The 21,954-nt window shown below is 33.5% G+C and overlaps 1 protein-coding gene across 5 annotated transcripts in view; it reads right to left on the reverse strand.

Moving 5' to 3' along the window:
- The window catches only part of SESTD1 (SEC14 and spectrin domain containing 1), a 122,011-nt gene that overhangs the window by 41,121 nt on the left and 58,936 nt on the right, over window positions 1–21,954 (reverse strand). For all 5 annotated transcript variants that reach the window (XM_032479845.1, XM_032479843.1, XM_032479844.1 and 2 more), the window contains 3 exons: window positions 4,013–4,126; window positions 2,718–2,815; window positions 464–519 (listed from right to left, as the gene is read on the reverse strand). In XM_032479845.1, the coding sequence (XP_032335736.1) occupies window positions 464–519; window positions 2,718–2,815; window positions 4,013–4,126 (268 nt within the window). The remainder of the gene's footprint in view (window positions 1–463; window positions 520–2,717; window positions 2,816–4,012; window positions 4,127–21,954) is intronic.

Consider the following 21,954-nt stretch of genomic DNA (forward strand, 5'->3'; position numbering starts at 1 on the left):
GCTGTGGTGATAGAGCTTAATAGTTATTTGATCTTGAGCAAGTTTTTTAATCTCTCTAAGCCTTGGCTCCTCAAGTACAAAATAGAGAAAATAATACTAATTATCTCAAGGGGCTGTTGAGAGAATGAAATGAAAATGAAAATACACAAAAATACAATGCTAGAAACAATGAGTATTCAATGATCTTCATAGCAATCCAATGAAATAGAAACTTTTATCTTCATTTCACAGATTAAGAAATAAATTCAAATATTTCAAGGAGAGATAATTTATCATTATTAACAAATTTTTTATATTGTAGAGTATATTAACACAGGTTAAACCAAGAGCAGTTTGAAAAACTTTCCATTAAGTTTCTACCACATAATACACTCAGTCAATGTTTATTTCAGGAGTCAATTAATACATGATTGGTTTAATGGACTATGACTAACACTGGTAAGTTTTTTTTTTTTCATCTCACCTGTCTGAAGAACAGTTTCAGGATCAACTGATGGAAGAAAGTTTAAATCCACAGACCTGGCAAGCACCAAAAGAGTGATTTGTTAAAAAAAAAAAATATGTATTTCTATCTATACAACTTAAGAAAATCCTTTATACATACTTATCAAAACAGAGGCATACAAGGATGAAAATCTGAAGTATACTGTTCTACCAGGCTAATTTCTCTTAAGCATTAGGAAGTCCATTTGAGATAATGAAACACTAGTAGACAAAGAGATATTCTACATGACAAATGACAAAATACACTACTTGGAAAAATATAATTTATTATTAAGTATAGTATTATTTCAAATATATTGAAAGAATCAATTTTAGTACTTTCCCCTGGATAAGATATTTGCTTCAAAATGAAATTTGTCACTACATAATAACCCAAGAATGTTAACACTAGAAATGCATGCAGCCATCCTCCCATCAAGAGTTCACTCACCTACAGCAACCTTTGAGAGCTGCCAACAGTCTCTGATTATTTGTGTGTTTGTGCCCCCTAGCAGCTGTACTCTCTTCCCTGTACTAACTGTTTCATTTGAAGCTGGACTATGGCCTTTATTTTCTTAAACACATATGATATGCAGAAGATGAAGGAAAGATAGGGTGCATGGCAAATCAAAGCCTAGGACCTTGCTGCTGTAACTGACAGGTCTTGCTCTGTAGCTTTCAAACTTTTGTCAGCTGATCTACATCTAGATGCTTCCTGAGGACTGACATAAAGAAGGTGATGAAAATTTTCAAGAGGGACTTTATTACCTGGGAAAAGACACCAAGTAATAACACTTGAGTTCCTAGGGGAGGGGTTAACAAATACAAGATTTTACTTGATTTTCACGCAGCCTCGCAAATCATTTTCCAGTGTTTCCCAAAACACTGAATGAGACATTATTAGATGGAGAAAAAGGGGTTCCACTGGTATGTAAGTATAGGAAACAAAGGAAGCAATTAAACAGGTTTCTTGACTGCAGTGCTTTCTCAGAACCTATAATCTGCAAACGTTCAGTCATTCCCAAAGAGGGAATCATAATAAACAGCATTACACTAGATAACTGCAAATTCATTTTCTACAGGCACCCTCTTAGGATGTCTTTCCTGAAGAACGTGGTTTTGAGAAACACCAAACTTCCTCTGTTGCACTACTCAGAAAAGTAAGAGGTTCGGCAAATTTTTGTCAAGTAACTTGTGTGACATTTTCAATTCCTAAATCACAGCATATAGGTGTGTATGTGTGATATTTGTATTTACATATATGTAAAATGTTTACATCTACATTTTATATAGTCTCTATCTATATGACAGTTATGTTCCTAACTGTTGTAACTTTAGATTTACATTCAAACCATTTGTTTTCATATCTTTACTTTGTTTTAAATCAAGATTTGGTGTTATACTATGACTTCACATCTCTCTTACCTTATTATCTCAGTTAACTAGTCTGTGACTATATTTAGATTCATGGAATAACAAGATGAATTCTATCAAGGTCCCACTGTATGTTTAAGTTCAGGTTCAAATAAGATAGACAAGGATGAGTACTGAAACTTTCAAATTTCTTAATGAAAAATTACTCTTCTAGTGACTACTTTGTTACTGAGGATTAATTTGCTTCCTACAGTGCTTTTTACCTGGGGAAAGGGAACTGGCATGAAAACTGTTAAGGGTGAAAAATTCAATATAAAATAATAAATCTAGGTAGTTACATTTAGATAATACAAATGAACAAATACTTCATCCAATGTCATAAAAACTAAATTCCCCAAGCTGAACTCATGAATATCACATATTTTACAAGGACACAGGAGTTTTACATGATCGGCATTTAAGTGCTAATGTATTTAAATAAGATTGTAATGATTTTATTTCAGGCTGCAACCTTTTCCATATTCTTTACAAGCAAAGTAAAACTCTAAAAAGGCAGAAAACTGTTTCATTTTGAAAACATTTTCTTGCAAAACAAATATTTTAGTGTCAGAAAAAGCTAAATATATTACTATTCATCAAAAAAAAGTCTTCTGTAAAGAAATTTGGATTCAAATCAGTAAATTTTACATGTAAAGCAAATTCACAAAAATTAAAAAATAAATTTAGTTCAACTTTTGTATGGTAAGTTTGATTGAATGGAGACTTGCTCACCTTAGTTCTTTCAGCTTGCCTTAACAATAGAGGTCATCTTTTATCAGATTAATCATAGCTTTGCAAAAGTGTAACTTAGCCACATTTACCTTTCTTTCTCTTGCTGATTTCCTTTATCACTTCCATTGTTAATCAAAGCAAGTTCATCTAACAATGATGTAGATTCCTTTGTAAACTTCTCAAAAACCTACAGTATGAGATTTTATTAACATATTAAGAATAATCTTAAAAGTTGATATATATGTATACATATATATGTGTGTATGTGTGTGTGTGTGTGTGTGTATATATATATATATATATATATATATATATATATATATGTATGGATTTTCAACTAAGACCAATAGAATTAGCCATGCAGGATTCTGGTTCCCTCTCTAAATGACTTCAATCACTGGAGCACAACAACGCAGAAGACAAAAACCAACCACTTCCGAAAACAATGAAGACAAAACTGCTTCCTAAAATAATTAATAATTTCAATGGATAATAAATTTTTAAAATTTAAATACATTAATAAATTACTTTTATTCCTTAATCAGACAAGTTTATTTTTATTCCTATGTTTCTTTGAGAAACATCTGCACCAATTATAGTTTTAACTACATGAACATTAGCTAGACCAGTTCTAATGCTCTAATTCCAGTTATGGAACATTTCTTTATGTTATTCTGTTAATCATTCTGGTTGCACATAATAAGAGTTTTACACACAAGCATGTATTACAAAAATAAATTAGTTATAATTTTAACATAATTTCTCAAAATATTTCTAAAAAGGGATTTGTGGAAGTCTTTACAATGAAATGGACATTCATTTGTCTGATACCATTGTTCAAGTATGGTGAAAATAGAATTGGTTATCCATTCTGAAATATCCAAAAGTTCAATATTCTTCAATAAAATTAGCATATAATCTAAACTAAGTTAATTTGAAGGTTGTTCTTTCAGTCCCTAGCAATTTGATTAAACAATGCTATATTATACAGAGCAGCATATTTCCTAAGTCTGGCCTGGAAAAGAAGATGTATTTTCAGAAATGAAAACCTTAACCTGGTCAAACTACTCTTCAACTCGAACTGATGTCTAAATATCTTCTCTGAAAATGGTGTATCAATTAGATTATCTCTCAGGAAATTATGCTCTTTTATTCTACTCAAAAATTTACAACTTTGACTATAATACTTCTACTAATAACAACAATAATAGCTGAGTACCTAACTCCACAGCATTTGCCTTCAAGCATTATGCTATCAGGTGGTATGCATTATATTTCTTCATTTTTATAAAAAGGAAAACAATCTACATTTCAGTTGATTAAAGTTATCAAAATATATCTTATTTATATGTAATAACATTTTATCTCATTGTAATATACCAACCAGCCTCTTATTTAACCAATCCATGTGATCATAGGTGAGACTCCCACCAAAATCTTCTGTTAACTGGCAGGGTTCTATATAACGAGTCAATTTATTGGCAGACACTAAAATAACCTAAAAAGGTTAAAAAAATTTAGTGAGCCACTATTAATGTCGTGAAACTAATGAGATAAAATTGATTAAAATATGCAATACTGTTTCCAACATGATGATATATTATCATTTATTTAAAGAATATAACAACATTAAAATCAATTCAATAAATTGTGGATATCTACTAAGAAATAAGCTATCATAAACCAATTATAATACCACACTGTAAAAAATAAGACACACTATCAGCTCAGGTGAAACACTTGGAAATATCAATAATTTCTTGGCAATAAAAATCAATTCCTTATTGATGTACAATGATGTATTCAGCAAAGAATTTTCATATGGCCTTAAAATTAGCTACGTACACTAAAATAATAAGTAGAAATGAATAATAAATTTGGCAATCAAAAAGTTATACACTGTAAAGTTTTTCTAACATTCCTTTGATTATATATTAACAAAACATGCCCTCTAGTAGCAGAGTAAAACTCAATTAACATACACTAATATTTAATTTGAAAAACAGAACTAAAAAGTAGGGTGAAGGTCAGAGAATTAATTAAACTTGAAACTTACGTATTAACATGATATTTTTTTAATTCTAAACTTAAAAAGAATTATAAAATGAACCGAGACCATTTTAGCACTAAATAAAATTTTAATGAAGATTTACATGAATATAAAACAAAATACATTATGTGGGAGAAAAATATTCAAATGGTATTATTAATGCAAAAATGATACATGGAAAGTTGCTATTACCAAAAAAACAAAAAACAAAAAATAAAAAAAACAACTTGGTAAGAAAAACAATGTGTCCAGATGGAAGGAACACCACTCCTACCCTAACAACAACAAAAGCCAGGTAATCTACAAAGCTGTAACTTTTCTGAAAACTCTTTAGAGTGCAAAGGTTACAGAGAAACCAACCAGTCTGAAAATAAAAAGACAAGCACCATGGAGAGAACGGTGGAAGGGGTGACTACTAAGTGGCATGAGCAGTCCTTTTGGGATGATGGAACTATTCTGTACCTTAACTGTGGTGAAGGATTTATGACTATTTGTGTTTGTCAAATCTCATAAAGCTGTAGGCTGAAAGGGATGAATTTTACTGTATATAAATTATACCTCAATAAACCAAACTTAGGGGGAAAAAAAAGGAAAAAACCAATAACAACATAAGGAGGATTTGTGAAAGAACTTCCAGAGAAAGAAAAATTTGGAAAGATCCAATATGCAAAACTAGGTACATTCATACTATATGTGAATTTATAATGTAAACAATAATAAGAAGGGAAAGAAATCACCAAGACTGCAAAATGCTTTGGTGAGGGGTGGGGGGATCACCTTACAAAGCTAACAAAACCATGATACCAAAAGTTCATAAAACTACCAGAGAAAAATATATCCTATCATAATTAGAGTTTATAACAAACTGTTAACAACACACTTAATGGAAATTAAGAGCCTTAAATATTCATGTTAGAAAAGAGAGGCTGATCAGTATGAGCTAAGTGACCTACCTAAGAAGTTAGGGGGCAGAGGGTAGGAGGAGAACAATAGAATAAATCCAAATAAAAGAGAAGAAAGGAGGTGAGAAATTAAGAAATTAATAAAGCCAAAACTTGTTCCTTGAAAACTAAAATAAAATCAACAAAGTCCTGATAAAACAAAGCAAGAAGAAAAGAAAGGCATGAATATCTAGTAAGAATAAAAAGAATATGGCTACACTGACAGTAGTGGTTTAAAAGATAATACGGAATAGGACAATCTCTTGTCAATAACTATGTCAATTTAGAAGAAATGGACAAATTCCTACAAAAAAAGGTAATTTTCAAAACTGACATAAGAAAAAACAGAACACTTACAAATCAATGAAGTGAACTGAATCACTAGATTCTTTCCATTTTCAGTCATCATACTGCTACTGGTAGTTTTAACACTGCTATTGAGAAATCACTTAATGAAGAGACAGCAAATGACTAATATAGGGTATTCTTATTGTGCTATCCCTGATGCCCTAGAGAAAACAGAATTCTTGAGAAGGAAGATATAAGAGGGAAAAAGTTACCCTTATGGTCTTCAGTTTGAACTGAAGTTATCATCTTACATAAACGCACACACACACACACACACACACATAACATAAATTTTCTAGTTCTGTCCACTGAAATGTTTAGAAACAATGACCAATGCATACTCCTAGCATCCAGATTATTGTCTTCAAATACCATTTCCCACTAAAGGAATCAATGATCTTCAGAGAAAAGGCCAATTCCAGGTGTGGGGCTGGAAATACACATGATGAGCCTGGAACATCTTCTTATCCAGGTATCAAGAAAGCCATTCAAGACATTAGGGTTGTGCCAAAAGGTCCTGAAAAGGCTTCCACTGGCCAAAGATGTAACAATTTGCATACCAATTTAAACTCTTTAATAAACTAAGGGATCTAGGCACTGAACATCAATGGCTACTAACTTCACGAAAAAGAAGGTAACTATTATGAGCCTCATGATCAAAGAAACATCAACACCAATGAACAGCCTTGGAAAAAGAAAATCAAATATGAATATAATTACCTGTCTAAATCCAACTATGAATTCATGGAAATACAAAGATTTGAAAAAGCAGAATAATATGTTAAATTACATCACAGGGATGCTCACTAAAAGGAAAAACCCTACAAAACACACATCATGGTCTCTTCAAGGAAAAAAAATGTTCAAGAGAAAGAAAAATTAAGATTAAAAAGCTTAATTTAATGGACTAATACAAAATCCCATAACCAATAAGAGAATTACATACTCTTTTCAAGCCAAAAATATCTAAAAACAACTGTGTATCAGGTCATAAAGAAAATTTTTATGTACATTTCAAAGAAAATAACTCATAACATTCTAACACTACAATGAAATTAAGTTAGAAATCAATAATCAACCAAATCAGAAATCATCAAGATTTTTAAAATTTATCCACTTGGAAAGACATCTCAAACCAACCACAATATGTGGACAATATCTGGATCCTGATTCAAATCTATCAATCCTGTGTGCATTCATAATTTATGTATAAATTTATGAATAAAATTTAAAATGTATTATTTATATATAATATTTTATATATGATTAAATCCTTTTATGACATTCACCAAATAACTAGATATTTGAAACCAAGTGGCTCTTTGATAATAAGGAATTGTTTAAGGTATTATTTATGATATTATTATCATTATTAATGATAATGGTATTGGGCTATTTTTTAGAAAACTTTTCAGATAAACTTAAATGTCTTAAATTTCCTTCACTATAATGTCCCAAGTCTTCCTTGGGGGAAGTGGACAGGGGTAAGGATGGGGCAGGATGGACCATGCGTTGATGGTTGTTGGAAATGGATATAGGGATACACGGATTTAATTGTAATATTGTTTACTTTTTTATGTGTTCATAACTCCTTATAATAAGAATACTAAAAAACTAAGATACATAAAAAACTCTCTTTAAAAAAATCTTTCCAGAAAGAAAATGCCAGGCCCATTCAACTTACAAGTGAGTTTTAAAAGTCAAAGAACAAAGGATCAATCAAGATGGCCAAGAAGGAGTACATGGAACTCATCTCCCCACTATTAACATATCAAAAATATATCTGCATGTAGAACAATTCTCACTGGAAATCGGCAAAGACTCCTGTACAAGAAAGGCTGTAAGAAAGATCCACATGTAATTAGGTAGGAAGGGAAGAGGAGAGATCAGGTCAGGACCTGTGTCCCTGGGAGGAGATGCAGAGGAAAGAAGAGATTTTATGGGTGGAGACCCATCCTGGGGAGTGTGAGCAGTTCAAGCCACAGACTGGGTGACAAGTCCTGGGGGCGGCACTGGATCTAGGGGTGCCATGACCGGGAGAAAGCTCAGCTGTGAGATGCATAGGCAACTTGGTCCCAGAGTAGCAGCAGCCACTGTTGGCACATACTCAGGCAGCACATCAGAAGCAGCCCAGAACTCTAAGGTGGCCACTCCACAACAGCTCACTCCCCGATACACAGTGAGAGTCCACGTGGCCCTGCCTGCCTTGTGGTGCAGCTTCACAACAAGACAATGGTGGCAGAGGCTGTAGGCAGTGATTGGCTGTAAGTGGCAAAGCAGACCTGGATCTTAGGCTGTATCTGAGCAGGGAGAGAGAAACAACTGCTGATGCCTGCAGAGTACTGCACTGCTCAGACCTCTGTCTGCAGGCCACATAAGCCGAGAGTACGCAAAGACCCCACTTGCTTCAGCACTCCCCCACTCCGGGTCAAGGGTCATGATGTTGGGATTGGGGAAAGTACACACTTAAAGGGAACAGAGCCAGCTCAAGCCTGACTCTTAGGGCTTCTTCTCCATCAAACTGGGATGAGACCCCACCCCTGAAAGGGCGATGATGGACACTTAGCAAAGAAGCCTCACCTCACACCCGACTGCAGCTCTAGTCCTTCCACTTCCAGCCCTACCTCCTATCAAAGTGACAGCGGCCACTCTGAGGAAAGACAGAATCCACATCCATGTCAAATCCAGCTCTCACCAAAGGCACTGGGAATATGCATTCTGTACAGGAATGTTCCCACATAAGGACACCTCTTCAAGACCCAATAGGTAACTGTTTCACCTAAATTCATAGAGACAGAGAAAGTTAAGCAAAATGAAAAGGCAGAAAAACTGGTCTCAACTGAAAAAGCAAGAGAAGAAGCCTGAAAAAAACAGTGGGATAGAAACAAACAATTTACCAGATAAAGAAATCAAAGCATTAGTAGTAAGAATGTTAACTGAGTTAGGGAAAAGAATAGATGAACAGTGAGAAACTTAACAAGGAAGTAGAAAAAAGAAAAAACCCAATCAGAAATGAATAATTCAATAACTGAAATTAAAAAAAAATAGAAGAAATGAACAGCAGATTGATACACAGGAATGCACAGATAAAGGAAATCCCCTAGTCAGAAAAACCAAAAGAAAAACTAATTTTTAAAAATGAAAACAGATTAAGAGATCTCTGGCATAACCTTGAAAATGGGCAGAAGACCTAAACAGACATTTTTCTAAAGGCATACAGATGGCCAAACATATGAAAAGATGCTCAATTTTGCTAATCATCAGAGAAATGCAAATCAAAACCACAATGAGATTATCATTTCACACCTGTCAGAATGGCCATCATCAGAAAGACCACAAATAAAAAATGTTGATGAGGATGTGGAGAAAAGGGAACCCTGGTACACTGCTGGTGGGAATGTAAGTTGGTGTAGCAACTGTGGAAAACAGAAGGAAGGTTTCTCAAAAAAACCCACTAAAAACAGAACTACCATATAACCCAGCAATTCCACTCCTGGGTATATAATCAGAAAAAAAACACAAACACTAATTTAAAAAGATACATGCATCCCAATGTTGACAGCAACACTGTAATAGCCAAGATAAGGAAGCAACCCAATTGTCCATCAATAGACAAATGGATAAAGATGTGGTGTGTGGGTGTGTGTGTATATACAGACATATATGTATGTGTGTACATGTGTATATACAAATATTTTATATATATGTATAAATTTATACATACTGGAATATTTCTTAGTCATTAAAAAAGAATCAAATTCTGCCATTTGTAGCAACATAGATGGATCGAGAGATGACTATACTTAGCGAAATGTCACAGAGAAAACACGTATTATATGATATCACCTATTTGTCAAAAAATAGAACAAACAAATGTATACAGCAAAACAGAAACAGACTCACAGATATAGAGAGTAAACTAGCAGCTACCAACGCGGACAGGGGAGGGGAGAGGGGCAAGATTGGGGCATGGAATTAGAGACACAAATTACTATGTACAAAATAGATAAGCAACAAGGATATATTGTACAGCACAGGGACTTAGAGCCATTATTTTGTAATAACTTTTAATGGAGTATAACCTATAAAAATTCTAAATCACTACGTTGTACAGCTGAAACTAATATAACAACGTACATCAACTATACTTTAATCAATCAGTATCAAAAACCATCATTTCAATCTTAAACAAACGCTTCCAGAGAATAGAAATGCAGGAAGCACTCCAACTCATTTGATGAGACTAGAAAAACACTGATACCCAACAACACTGTGAGAAAAGAAAAAGCTACAATGACTCATAAATATCCAGATTGAGCCAGTATCAAAATGTTAGCAAGGCTATTGGGCAGCATGAATTCTTACACACTGTAAGTGGATATGTAAATTAGAACACCTCTTTGAAAAACAGTATGGCATTATCTTGAAAATTTGAGCATTTCTATAACCTATGCCTGAATATTCTGCAAACAGAAAAATCTTACACATATTTATAAGGAGACATATATGACTGTTTATAAGTATCATGCATAATGGCAAAATAATTAGAAACAACACGAATGTCCATCAACAGGAGAACAAGTAAATTGTTTTTATCCACAGAATGGAGTAACATTCAGCAGTGAAAATGAATCAACTACATCTACCACAAGAATAGCATGTATCGAACATATAATGATGAGTGAGAAAAAGCAAGTCACTGAAGACTAAAATCATGATCCTATTTTTATAAAGCCAAAATTAAGTGAAATTAAATATATTATTTAGGAATAAATAATATTCTTAAATGGCAACTCTATAGAAATAAATATAAGAGAATAATAAAAGACAAACATTCCCTATTTTTCTAAAAATTTTGTCTTGTTCTCATTTATGTTTTTAATACACACACACACAGAACGAGAACATGAACAAAAGATGGACAGGCACAAATAAGTCAGGTATAAAGGGATGGAGGGTAGGTAAATGAGATCAGGGAGGGGCACTCAAATTTGTTTCAAGGTATTGTTATTTGGGTTCTTAGGTTGGGTTGTGGGTATCCAAGTGTTTGTTTTATTATTAAGCTTCATGTTTTAAAGAATTTTTTAAAGAATATGTACTAAATACGACATTAAAATACTAAAAACATAAAGAATCAACAGAAGAAGGGAATGACTGACAGAAGGGGCACCCTGAGCTCTAAACTTCAGACTAAAAAAAAGGTAACTCTTCTGAGGCAGCAAGCAAGGAGGTTAGAGAAAAATGGAAAATCCGGAGGCAGAGATGACAGGAAAGCAGAGGGAGTTCATGTGCCTCTTATTTTTCCATTAAAAAAAAATAGAACAGCAAATTATACTTTTGGTTAGTTTAATAACAGCAAACTATTATGCTTATCTATTTTAAAAGACAACTGAATGTTATTTCCAGTATGAAGAGTTGAGTGTATCTCAATTTCACTGTTCCCCTGTTTAGGTAATAATGGGAGCTAATTTAAAACAAACAGAATAAAAAGAAAAGAGAAAATCATCTTCCATTAGTGAAAAATTTGTCACAGAGGGCCTTCATTTTACCCTCTTGTTTAATGCAACTTCTTTAGACTAGTTGTTAGAAACAGGCATGATGTTAATCATTAAACAGTAAGCGAAGTTAGACCATAGAAACCATTTAATCTGCCACCAACTCCTCTCTTGGGATCAAGACAGATACTTCCACACTAGGAAAACTAAACACAGTCAGATTTCAGGGAGGGGCTTTTCCTGCTCCAAAAATGTCTAGCAATCGATTAACTAGATATATATTTACAATGAAATAAAGTATGTATTAACTCCATGAGGAAATAAACTACTAGCTAAACTGAGTGTCAATTCATATCTGAAAAGAGAACATTTCCAGAGTACTCTCTCCTGAAAAGATGACTGACGAGAAAACTTGACAGATGTAAAACATAACGAATGGTCCTTCTGCTCTTCTAGTCTGCTCTCCTTATTTGGCACAATATTCAATTTAAATACTGAAAAAAATCTTTTGGAAAACTGCTATCATGCATCTTATAAACTTACCATTTTAATAATATTCAACATTCATTATTTAGTGGAAGTTAAATTTATTTATTGGAAGTATTGTTTATTAGAATCTATGTACTCTAGAGCTGGGAATATGAGGATAAATAAGTTATGCTTCTACAAAGTAAGTGAGCTTTTTATTTCTGCACTATTCCAGAGAGAGTTGTATAATGCTTTCATAAAAAGAAGTAGATTAAAGTTTTTTGGTTTGTTTCTAAAACGTTTGCTGAAAATACTCTAACTAAATCTAAATGTTGTTGTCCTTTTGGTGGTAATAGAAGAGAGGGTCAAAGGCTTTACTAGAATACCCCAAATGATTTCTAAATTCCTTTCCTAGGTTAAACATTGTTGTATTACAAATGGAAGGATAGTAAGCCAGGAGCCAGCCATTCCAGGTCTGTGCCTTAGCTCTGCCATAAATTCACAGACTTGTAGAAGTCAACCTAAAGGAATTCACTCCAGGCATATTTTCCCAATGTGCCAAAGAAGGCAGCCGCATTAAACTCTCTCTGATGTTTCTTTAGGCTCCAAGAGGACACAATTTTAATGAGCTGTCATTGTATACATTTAATTTGGACCATTCTCTCTAATATATGACTTGTGACCTGCCCAATAAAGGGCACTTGTCACTTTCTACCCACTCTGGTTAATCTCATTATATAAACTTTCTACATTTCAGTTCCTGAATACATTAAAATCATTAGCAATGGATTTCAAGTTTAGTAAGCCAAATGGAAAATTCAGTTATGCACGGCAAAAGTTTATTTACATCTGAATACTCCTCTTACAAGTTCTTTTTTCCTAAAATCAATTTAAATATAAATATCACAGATTCACTTCCTTCCATAAAATATAATTTGACATAAAATATATTTGAGAATTTACTATCCCTTACTAAATATAATTTTTTTTAAAGTTGGCTAGGATTATTGCTATTATGATATTTTTACTTACACAAAACACATAAACAAGGGAACATCATAATTACAGAGACCTGCATAAAGTGAATTTTCTCCATCATTACAAAAATTTTATAGAATCCATATTCTTATAAAATTCACTAATGGCTATTCAAAGTGAAAATAGTAGATATGCCATGTAGATACACAGAATTGTATACCAGGTATTATTTAGCTTTTAAGATACTTTATGTGAAAAAAAAATAGTAATTTAAACAGTCAACTGACTCAAAACCACCACCATTTCAAATTAACAATTTAGAGAACTATCTACTGGGTGAAGCATCTCAGTTTCCACTGCAATAATCTCATCTTTACTTGAGAGAGTGAGAGCGAGGAGAAATTGCAGAGGAGGCTGGCAAATCAGCCATAACTTTTTCTATGTTATTGGATAATGTATGTTTCAAAAAGAACGAGAGAAACAACTTTTAGAAAGATCTTGTAATAATAGGAAAGAATCTTACTGTATGAAAACGCTATACACCTAAGAATCACCTTTTTGAAGTGAGTCAGGAGTGGCATCCTAAAGAGGAAAGAGAAGCCCTCCTCCCAATGCACAGTGAAAGTACATTCTGTTTACAAAGGAAAGTAACTATTCACATGCATTTGGAAAATGACACCACTTGCCAGAATGCATCATACAAACCACAGACAACTGCTTCTAAGAGGACAAACCAAGTTTAAAGAAACAGACAATTCAACTCCATTCTAAGTGACACCAAGTGTCACAGAGGGATATGATTTCAAGAAAAAAAAAAAAAAAAGAGCAAGTTCAAACGCACAAGCAAAAGTAAGACACTATGTTTTCCTGGGAGTGGGAGGGTGAGAAACTTAGGCCTAAAGTAAAATTAAGAGTGCTAAAAAAGGAAACTACAGAGAGATTTCTGGAAGTTAGAAAAGCACAGAAACATTAGAACACAAATGATCTGCATTAAAAAAAGAGAGAGATAAAACTGACACATTCAGAGTCAATGTGGAAAACAAATTTGGAACCCCATACTAGGTGATTTTCTCTAAAGTGCTCATTACAGCTTTTTAAGTTACAAAATACTAGCTAAGATTTCCTATATTCCTTTCTGTTACAGTTCTTAAAGAAGCCCTTAATACAGCATATCTGTATAAAAGTTTGAACATAGAGCAATATAAATCAGGAAGTTGTTTTATCTTACGGGAAATGTTTTAATTACCTGGCAAAGAGGGAAAAAATAATAATTTGAAAAAAAAAATCCACGGTGGGTGGGAATATAACTCAGTGTTAGAGCACATGCTTAGCATGCCCAAGGTCCTGGGTTCAATCTCAAGTACCTCCATTTGGGGAAAACACACACACGCGCGCGCGCACACACACACACACACACAACCAGTCCCCTAAAGCAATCCACCAAAATTAAAAGCAAGGTTAGAAAATAAGGGTCCAAAATATCACACTGAAGTCACATATATTATGTCTGACCCTTTTTCACCCTATGATTCTAAACATGAAAACACAAAATAATGACAATTGCTGAAAATTCTAAAGAAGTATTTTCCAAAGCTACAGAAAAAGCTGTGAAAATCTTTAGTAAGTGACTACTTAATGAATAAGAAATAGAGCAAATTAAAAAATCACTGAATTAGAGCAAAAATACTAAAAGTACAAAAAGACACAAGTGTACATAATAGTATTGGAATATTATTTTAAACACACTATAGTCAGTTCTTCACTATCTTCTACAAAACTTTCAAATATTTACTGATATTGTCACCTACTCTAATTAAGTGATTAACTGATAGAAAAACCATATTCTAGCTTAAAAGCCAATCTCCTTAAAAATCAAACAATTCCTTACTTATGGAGAAGATGGAACCATGAACTCAACATTTGATTTTTCAAAAAATACTTTATTTTTCAAAGGTACTGAACATTTTACAATAGTTCACGCCACTTAAGCAGTATTTCCCATTAATGAAAATCTCCTTTCTACAGTATTTTATCATTTCTTCCAGAACATAATATAGAATAGGTATGCAATGAGCTTATTTTAAGCCTAAAAAAGGAATTTACTAAACTATTATAAAGTACTGAATTAAAGTCAACTTCATAATACCATCTTAACATACTATACCAAAGTAAAAAGAAAGACCAATTTTGGCTTTTTCCATCTAACAAATGGAATGCATAATCTTTAATTTTAAAATAGTTATGTAAGACACAGAATTTTAAAATTATCTACTTTCATATTGGATTTTAAGACTATGTGTAAATTGGAAAAAAAAAGACTACATGTAAATTAGGATGGAAAATGGCATTATCCCATAAAAAAGAACTATTTTTATAATCTGATCTTTAAAATTTAACTTTTATATTTTACAAAAATCCAACTCATTTATTTTTGTAATTTTTATGTTTCTTTTTAAGCAACTATACACGAAAAAAGGTTTGCAAGCCTGGCCTGAAAAACAACTCTGATTGTGTATAGTCTTTCAATTCCTCATAACTAAACACCCAAATTTGATTTAATAACATTATATACTATCATTTTTACCATAATTTTTAGCATACTAAAGACATAATGATACTGAAACAACAATTTTGATAAAATGAGTATAATTTATACATCTGGGGATAACCATCTTGAGGAAAATTTTCAAAATTATTACCATTCTTATGCTCCTTATTAAGTTGTTATATATAACAAATACCAATGAATCTTGTGCTGTTATTGACCAGTGTTTCATTTGAAATAAAACCACCATACTGGTTATGATTTCTAGCTGAGTGATAAATCTTGAATCACAGATCTCCAACTGACTTGTTAACTAATAATTAAAAAGATTTTAAACTCAATTAAACTTAACTCAAAATGGTGTAAATATCTGAATGTAAGTCCTGAAACCATAAAACTCCTATAAGAAAACACAAACTGCAAGCTCCCCAGAGGCCTTGGCAATGATTTTTTTAAAAAATCTGACACCAAAAGCAAAAGCAACAAAAGCAAAAATAAATTAAGTGGGATTACATCATAATAAAAAACTTCTGCACAGCAGAGGAAACCATCAACAAATGAGAAGCCAATCGACTAAATGAGAGAAAATATTTGGAAACCATTTATCTGATAAAGAACTAATATCTAAAAAGTATAAAGACCTCATACAGCTCAATAACAAAAAACCCTCCAATCTATTAAAAAATGGGCAGAAAATCTGAATACACATTTTCCAAAGAAGACATACAGTTGATGCTCAATATCATCAGTCATAAGGGAAATGCAAATTAAAACCACAACGAGGTATAATCTCACACTTGTTAGAATGGCTATTATCAAAAAAGATAAGAAATAACAAGTGTCAGTGAGAGTGTGGAGAAAACGGAGCCTTTGTGCACTGTTGGTGGGAATGCATATTGGTAAAGCCACTATGAAAAACAGTACAGAGTTTCCTCCAAAAATTAAAAGCTGAACTACCATGTGAGTCAACAATTCCATCTCTGGGTATTTATCTGAAGAAATAAAAACACCACTTCCAAAAGATACAAGGACCCCCATGTTCACTGCAGCATCACAGCATTATTTACAATAGCAAAGATATGGAAACAACCTAAGTGTCCATCAATGGATGAAAGGAAAAAGAAACTGTGATTAATGTGTGCGTGCATGCGTGCGTGCATGTGTGTGATAGAATATTAGTCAGTCATAAAAAAGGTATGAAGTCTTGCCTTTTGTGAGGACACAGATGGACTCTGAAGGCATTATGCCAAGTGAGTTAAGTCAGAAGGAGAAAGACAAACAGCATCTCTTTTAAAATGTGGAATCTTAAAACAAAAACAAAAATAAGATCAAAAGTACAGAGAACAACTAATGTACTTGAAATGAAAAAAATTACTTATATTTTTAAAAAGGGGAATATTTTAAAATATGATTCTTCCTTTAAGGATTTAACAATTTGGAAAATCACGTGGGGAAACACTAAATAACAATAGTCCAGTCTTGGAATACAAAGTTTAAAGAGAGATAAGAAAAATTAAAAAAATCTAACTTCAAAAAGTAGCTTCTAAGGGGGGAGGGTATAGCTCAAGCAGTAGAGCACATGCTTAGCATGCATGAGGTCCTGGGTTCAATCCCCAGTACCTCCTCTAAAAATAAACAAACAAACCTAATTACCTCCCCCCACCAAAAAAAATTAAAAATTAAAAAACAAAATACATTAAAAAAAAGTAGCTTCTATTATTCTGCAGTGATATGAGTGTTCAGTATGTCACTAATATCCAGATTCAAATTTTACAAAATCTCCTCCTATAAAAAAGTATTAATTCACATGTCAGAAAAACTATCTAAATCTTAGGAATGGGCAAAGGTATTACTGGATGTTCTTTCATGCAGTGCTGAGCTTGTACCTTTGACTTTCTACAGACTAATTAATAGGTACTAACCTCTGTAGGGATTGAATCATACCTCACAAATTACTGACAACTTCATTAATGAGTTGCGTATGTTTGACTTACACTTATTTTATATTTACATGAGAATCATGATTTTATCCTTATGAAAATCACACTTCAACATAAGCTTTATCTTATTATTCAAGAATGTGGTGGGTGGGGATCATATTCTAATTTTTACCTGGTAAGTAACTGTTAATTATCTTCAAATACTCATCTCCATGAATATTCTAATATGTATGGACACAATTAAACTCTTGAAGAAAAGATTTATCAGTTACATTCAAAGTAGATACGCTTGAATAAGCAAAAATCTAAATTTCAGATTTATCTCCAAGGAAATCTGAAACCGTACAAGCACAAAGGGAACAAGAATAAAACAGTGGAATTATAAAGAGGAGGGAAAAAGATCATTCCTGCCAAGTCCTTTCAAAGGAAATAACATGACATTTTTAAAATAGTAAAGTCCTATATAAATATTACTTTTTCCTTTATTTTATATATTTAGAGAGGTTAAGACAAGACAAATTAAATTACTAAACCACAATAGTTTATTAACTAGCACATACCATTGCTCAACAAATTTGAGGAGAAAGGTATTTACCATATGGTCTTTAGTCAAAACATTTGTGAAAGTTTTTAGTCTGGAATCTAACTTACAGAAACATTCAAAACCTATTTCTCTTTTACTCCTATTCTTCCATCTGTAACTAGAACACTTACCCTTTCCTAATAAAACATTTCCAAAGAACCTAAGACTGACTGAACCTTTTACTGGACAGGCACTCAGATGTTTTATTTTTTGTTTTACTTATGCTAACAATTTGTGTGCAAGATCTGGAATGAAAATGCATCTTTGTATGTATCGTTGTGTGCTTAGTGCAGATTCATATGTGTGTTGTATGTTATATACATACTATTTCAATGTGTATGTCTGCTTGTATCTGTTTGTTGGGGGATATTTTTCTCACTGAAGAAAATAACTTTCTGCAAACTAAATAGAAGTCAGAATAGATGGAGCCAGAACTGTTCTGGACAGAAACATGAAGGAAGTCTTTGGTCCTGAATCCTAACTACCATGGTCTCAAAAGAACAGGATCAGATGCAGTAATAAGAGAAAAAGAAACAAATTTAGAATGGTGGCTGGTTATCAATACCAGTAAAAACAAACAAACAAAAAACCACTTATACTCATGAATGACAATAAAGAATGAGAAGGTGAGATCCTCTTGATTATTAGTCTCCCAATTTGAGGATAAGATTAATGCTAGTACTGCTTAAATTTTACCTTATCATTAGGTTAATTATATCATCTAACCAGCAAAAAGTATCAAAGCCACTTGGTACAATGCTGCTGAAGATCAGAAAGTACTGGAATATCTGAGTTGCTAAAAAGGAAACTAAACAAGAAGGTATCTATTTCAGAGACAGGAAGGATATACAAAGAATTATTCAGGTGACCAATGAGAGATTAATATTCAGTGGCTGATGGAAAACATTAGGGAAGTGAAGAAGAGGAAGGTCATCTAGAAGAAAAAATTTAGGAAGGATCAAAGGCAAGAAAATGTGAAACTGTGGGAACAGGTTGTCATTAAAATGATGACTTGGTGTTTCTTTGATGAATATTGTGGACAGCTGGTAATAAATCTTTTTTGTGAATAATTCTATAAAATAAAACACAAATTTTTGCTTACAAGAACAGTACTCATAATAAAGTTACCCTTTAAAAATTACTTAGAATACATACAAAACAGAGGCTTAATTGTAACAACCCAAATGATCCAAAATAACATCAAGAAAAATAACTATTAATTAAACATCTATGCTGAACTTAATTATACATTGCTCTAAGTATCATTTAATGGCTGGTGTTGAACTGCCCCTTAAAGCTGAATATGTTTGGCAGAATATTAGCCAGCATTTGAAACTACACTCATCTGATTAGGACATTAGGCTTTTAACTAAGTGCCTAGTGCTTACTTACTTGAGAAAATAGTCTAGCTGAATCTCTTCAATGTCTACAAAGAAAATATATTGATATAAAGAACTTTAACACTTAAGTTTTAAAACATCAATCTATGACATCAGATCAAGGCAGACAGGAATTCTGTCTTCTACTTTTATCCTCCAAGATACACAGTATATAGTCACTATGAATTCATACAGCGTGAGACTCAACTAGGCAGAGCATTTCTGAGCAGATGCCTATACTTAAGCACGATGGGACAGGCTCCTCACAAAAGAGGTCTTGGCTCCTACCCATTGTTCACAGGATTAGTTTCTGAACCACCACCCTGTGGTCACTGCATTCTCTCAGAGCAACACTTCCTGCAAGCCTCTGGCATGAAAGGCAGAATTCCCTGCCTATCTGAAGTACTCGCTCACCATGGCAATATTCAGGCCTACTGCTTTCAGCTTTTACTTTCTTCCTTCACTACACTTTTGATTCTCCTCCCTGGGATGCAGTTTCCCATGCAACGATCAGGGTAATACCTTTCCTAACGCAATCCAGCAGCCAGGGCTGCCTTCCCTTACAGTGCCAGCACACCCCTTCTAGTAAGTCTACAACACAGTCAAGTCAACCAATGACAAATATTTGCAAGATAAAAATGAAAAACAAAACAAATCATCTGGCTTCCGCTTAGGATAGGTAGAAAGCTGGAAAGAGCATTGCTCCAATCCTTACAACAACAACAAACTAATGCAAATTAGTAAGTTTTCTTTAATCCATCAGAGTTAAGTCCACAGGAAAACCAATTAACCTGAAATCTACAGAAATACCATCCTTACAGGAAAGATGGAGCCAGAGCATTTGCCTACTGAGGAAAATACCAGGCATGATACAAGCCAGGTAAGAATTCAGCTAAAATTTTTAATGAATTGCTAAAGGCCAAATGTGGTTCAGTGTGAAAGCACAGAACCCACGAGACGCAAAGACACAATAAAAATTCAAACTCACTTGCAAGCTCTTTTCCACAGGCCTCCTGAGGACTCATGAGAGAGATGGGGGGTACGTAGTATAAGACACTTGAAAACAGACCTGAGGGAGGGAACAGCGATCACCACTGGAAAGACGAAGCTGAAGCGCAGACTAGATTCTTCAACTCTATCTCCCCTAGAGAACAAAGCCTTCTATCCTGAAGGAGGTCAGCGAGCCTGAATGACCAGAAAGCACAAATAAAGCCCTACTGCAGCTGGGAGGAAGCGGCAAGAAAAACTCTCTATCCTAGTGGAGGCAGGAACATATTATGATCCCAGACTACCACGGGCCCCCTAAAGCTGGGGAAGAGGGCCCTACCCTCAGATCCATGGTCACAGAGCTGCCACAGACTGAGGCTAACTCAGAGCAACAGAAAGTGCCCCACCGACAAACACTGAGTAATAAGTAAAAGCAGTCTATTGCAAAGAGAGACCTTTTCTGAGGCACAAGTACAGAGGAAAGATCTACAGCTGATGGTAGGACAAACATTGAATTAAAAAAAAAAAAAAAAAAAGCTCTCTGGCAAATCAGCCCCATCTTCAACACAATGTAACTCCAGAGAAATTTGAAATTTGAAGCCTGTGGTGCACTGAGGAAAGTAAGAGCAACAACAAAAGCCAAAGCCAATTCAGCTCCTGGCTAGACTAAATCAGCCCTTCCCTTACCCTGCTAAAAAGATGGGCCCATGTGCAGGAAGAAATATGATTTCTCTCAGTCCTAAACAAGATGTTCAACATATAAAAAGCAAGAAAGTAAACAACCTACTGTCAGGAGTAAAACCAAACAACATAACTAGAGTAAGACATACCAGATACTAGAACTATTGGGTAAGGAATTTAAGATAACTATGATATATGCTAAAGGTTCTCATGGAAAAACTGCAAGACAACATGCAAAACAAATGAGGATTTCATCAGATACAGAAACCGTAAGGAAGAACCAAACAGAAATGCTACAAATCAGTAACATGATAATGGAGATGAAGTGAATTTACAACTGGCTCATCAACAAACTCAACACAGCGAAGGAAACAGTGAACTTGAAAATAGAGCAGAAGAAAATACCCAAACTGAAACACCAAAAGAAAAAAAAAAAAGGAGAGGCTAGAAATGAAATAGAACACTAATCTAGAATGGAGAGAAATTTTTAAATGGTCTAACATACATTCAAGTGGAGTTCTAGAAGGAATAGAAAAATAAAATGGGGCAGAGGAAATATTTAAAAAGAAAATGTCTTCAAGAATTTTCCAAAATTGATGGCAGACATCAAAACAGAGATCCAATAAGTGCAGGGAACACCAAACAGAATAAGTACCAAATAAAACATGCCTAGATGTTATAAAACAAAACTTCTGAAAACCAAAAACAAAGTGAAAATCTTGAAGCTGGCCAAGGGGAAGAAACAAACAAAAACACACAGGGGACCAAAGATACAAATAACAGTAAAGTTCTCAGAAACCATGGAAATGAGAAGGCAATGGTGTGATATATTTCATGTGCTGAAAGAACTAAACAAATAATGAAAAAAAATTCTATCCCCAATGAAAATATCTTTCAAAACTGAAATAGAAATGAAGATTTTTTTTTCAGG

The sequence above is a fragment of the Camelus ferus genome, chromosome 5 (genome assembly GCF_009834535.1).
Source record: "Camelus ferus isolate YT-003-E chromosome 5, BCGSAC_Cfer_1.0, whole genome shotgun sequence".
Lineage (NCBI taxonomy): Eukaryota > Metazoa > Chordata > Mammalia > Artiodactyla > Camelidae > Camelus > Camelus ferus.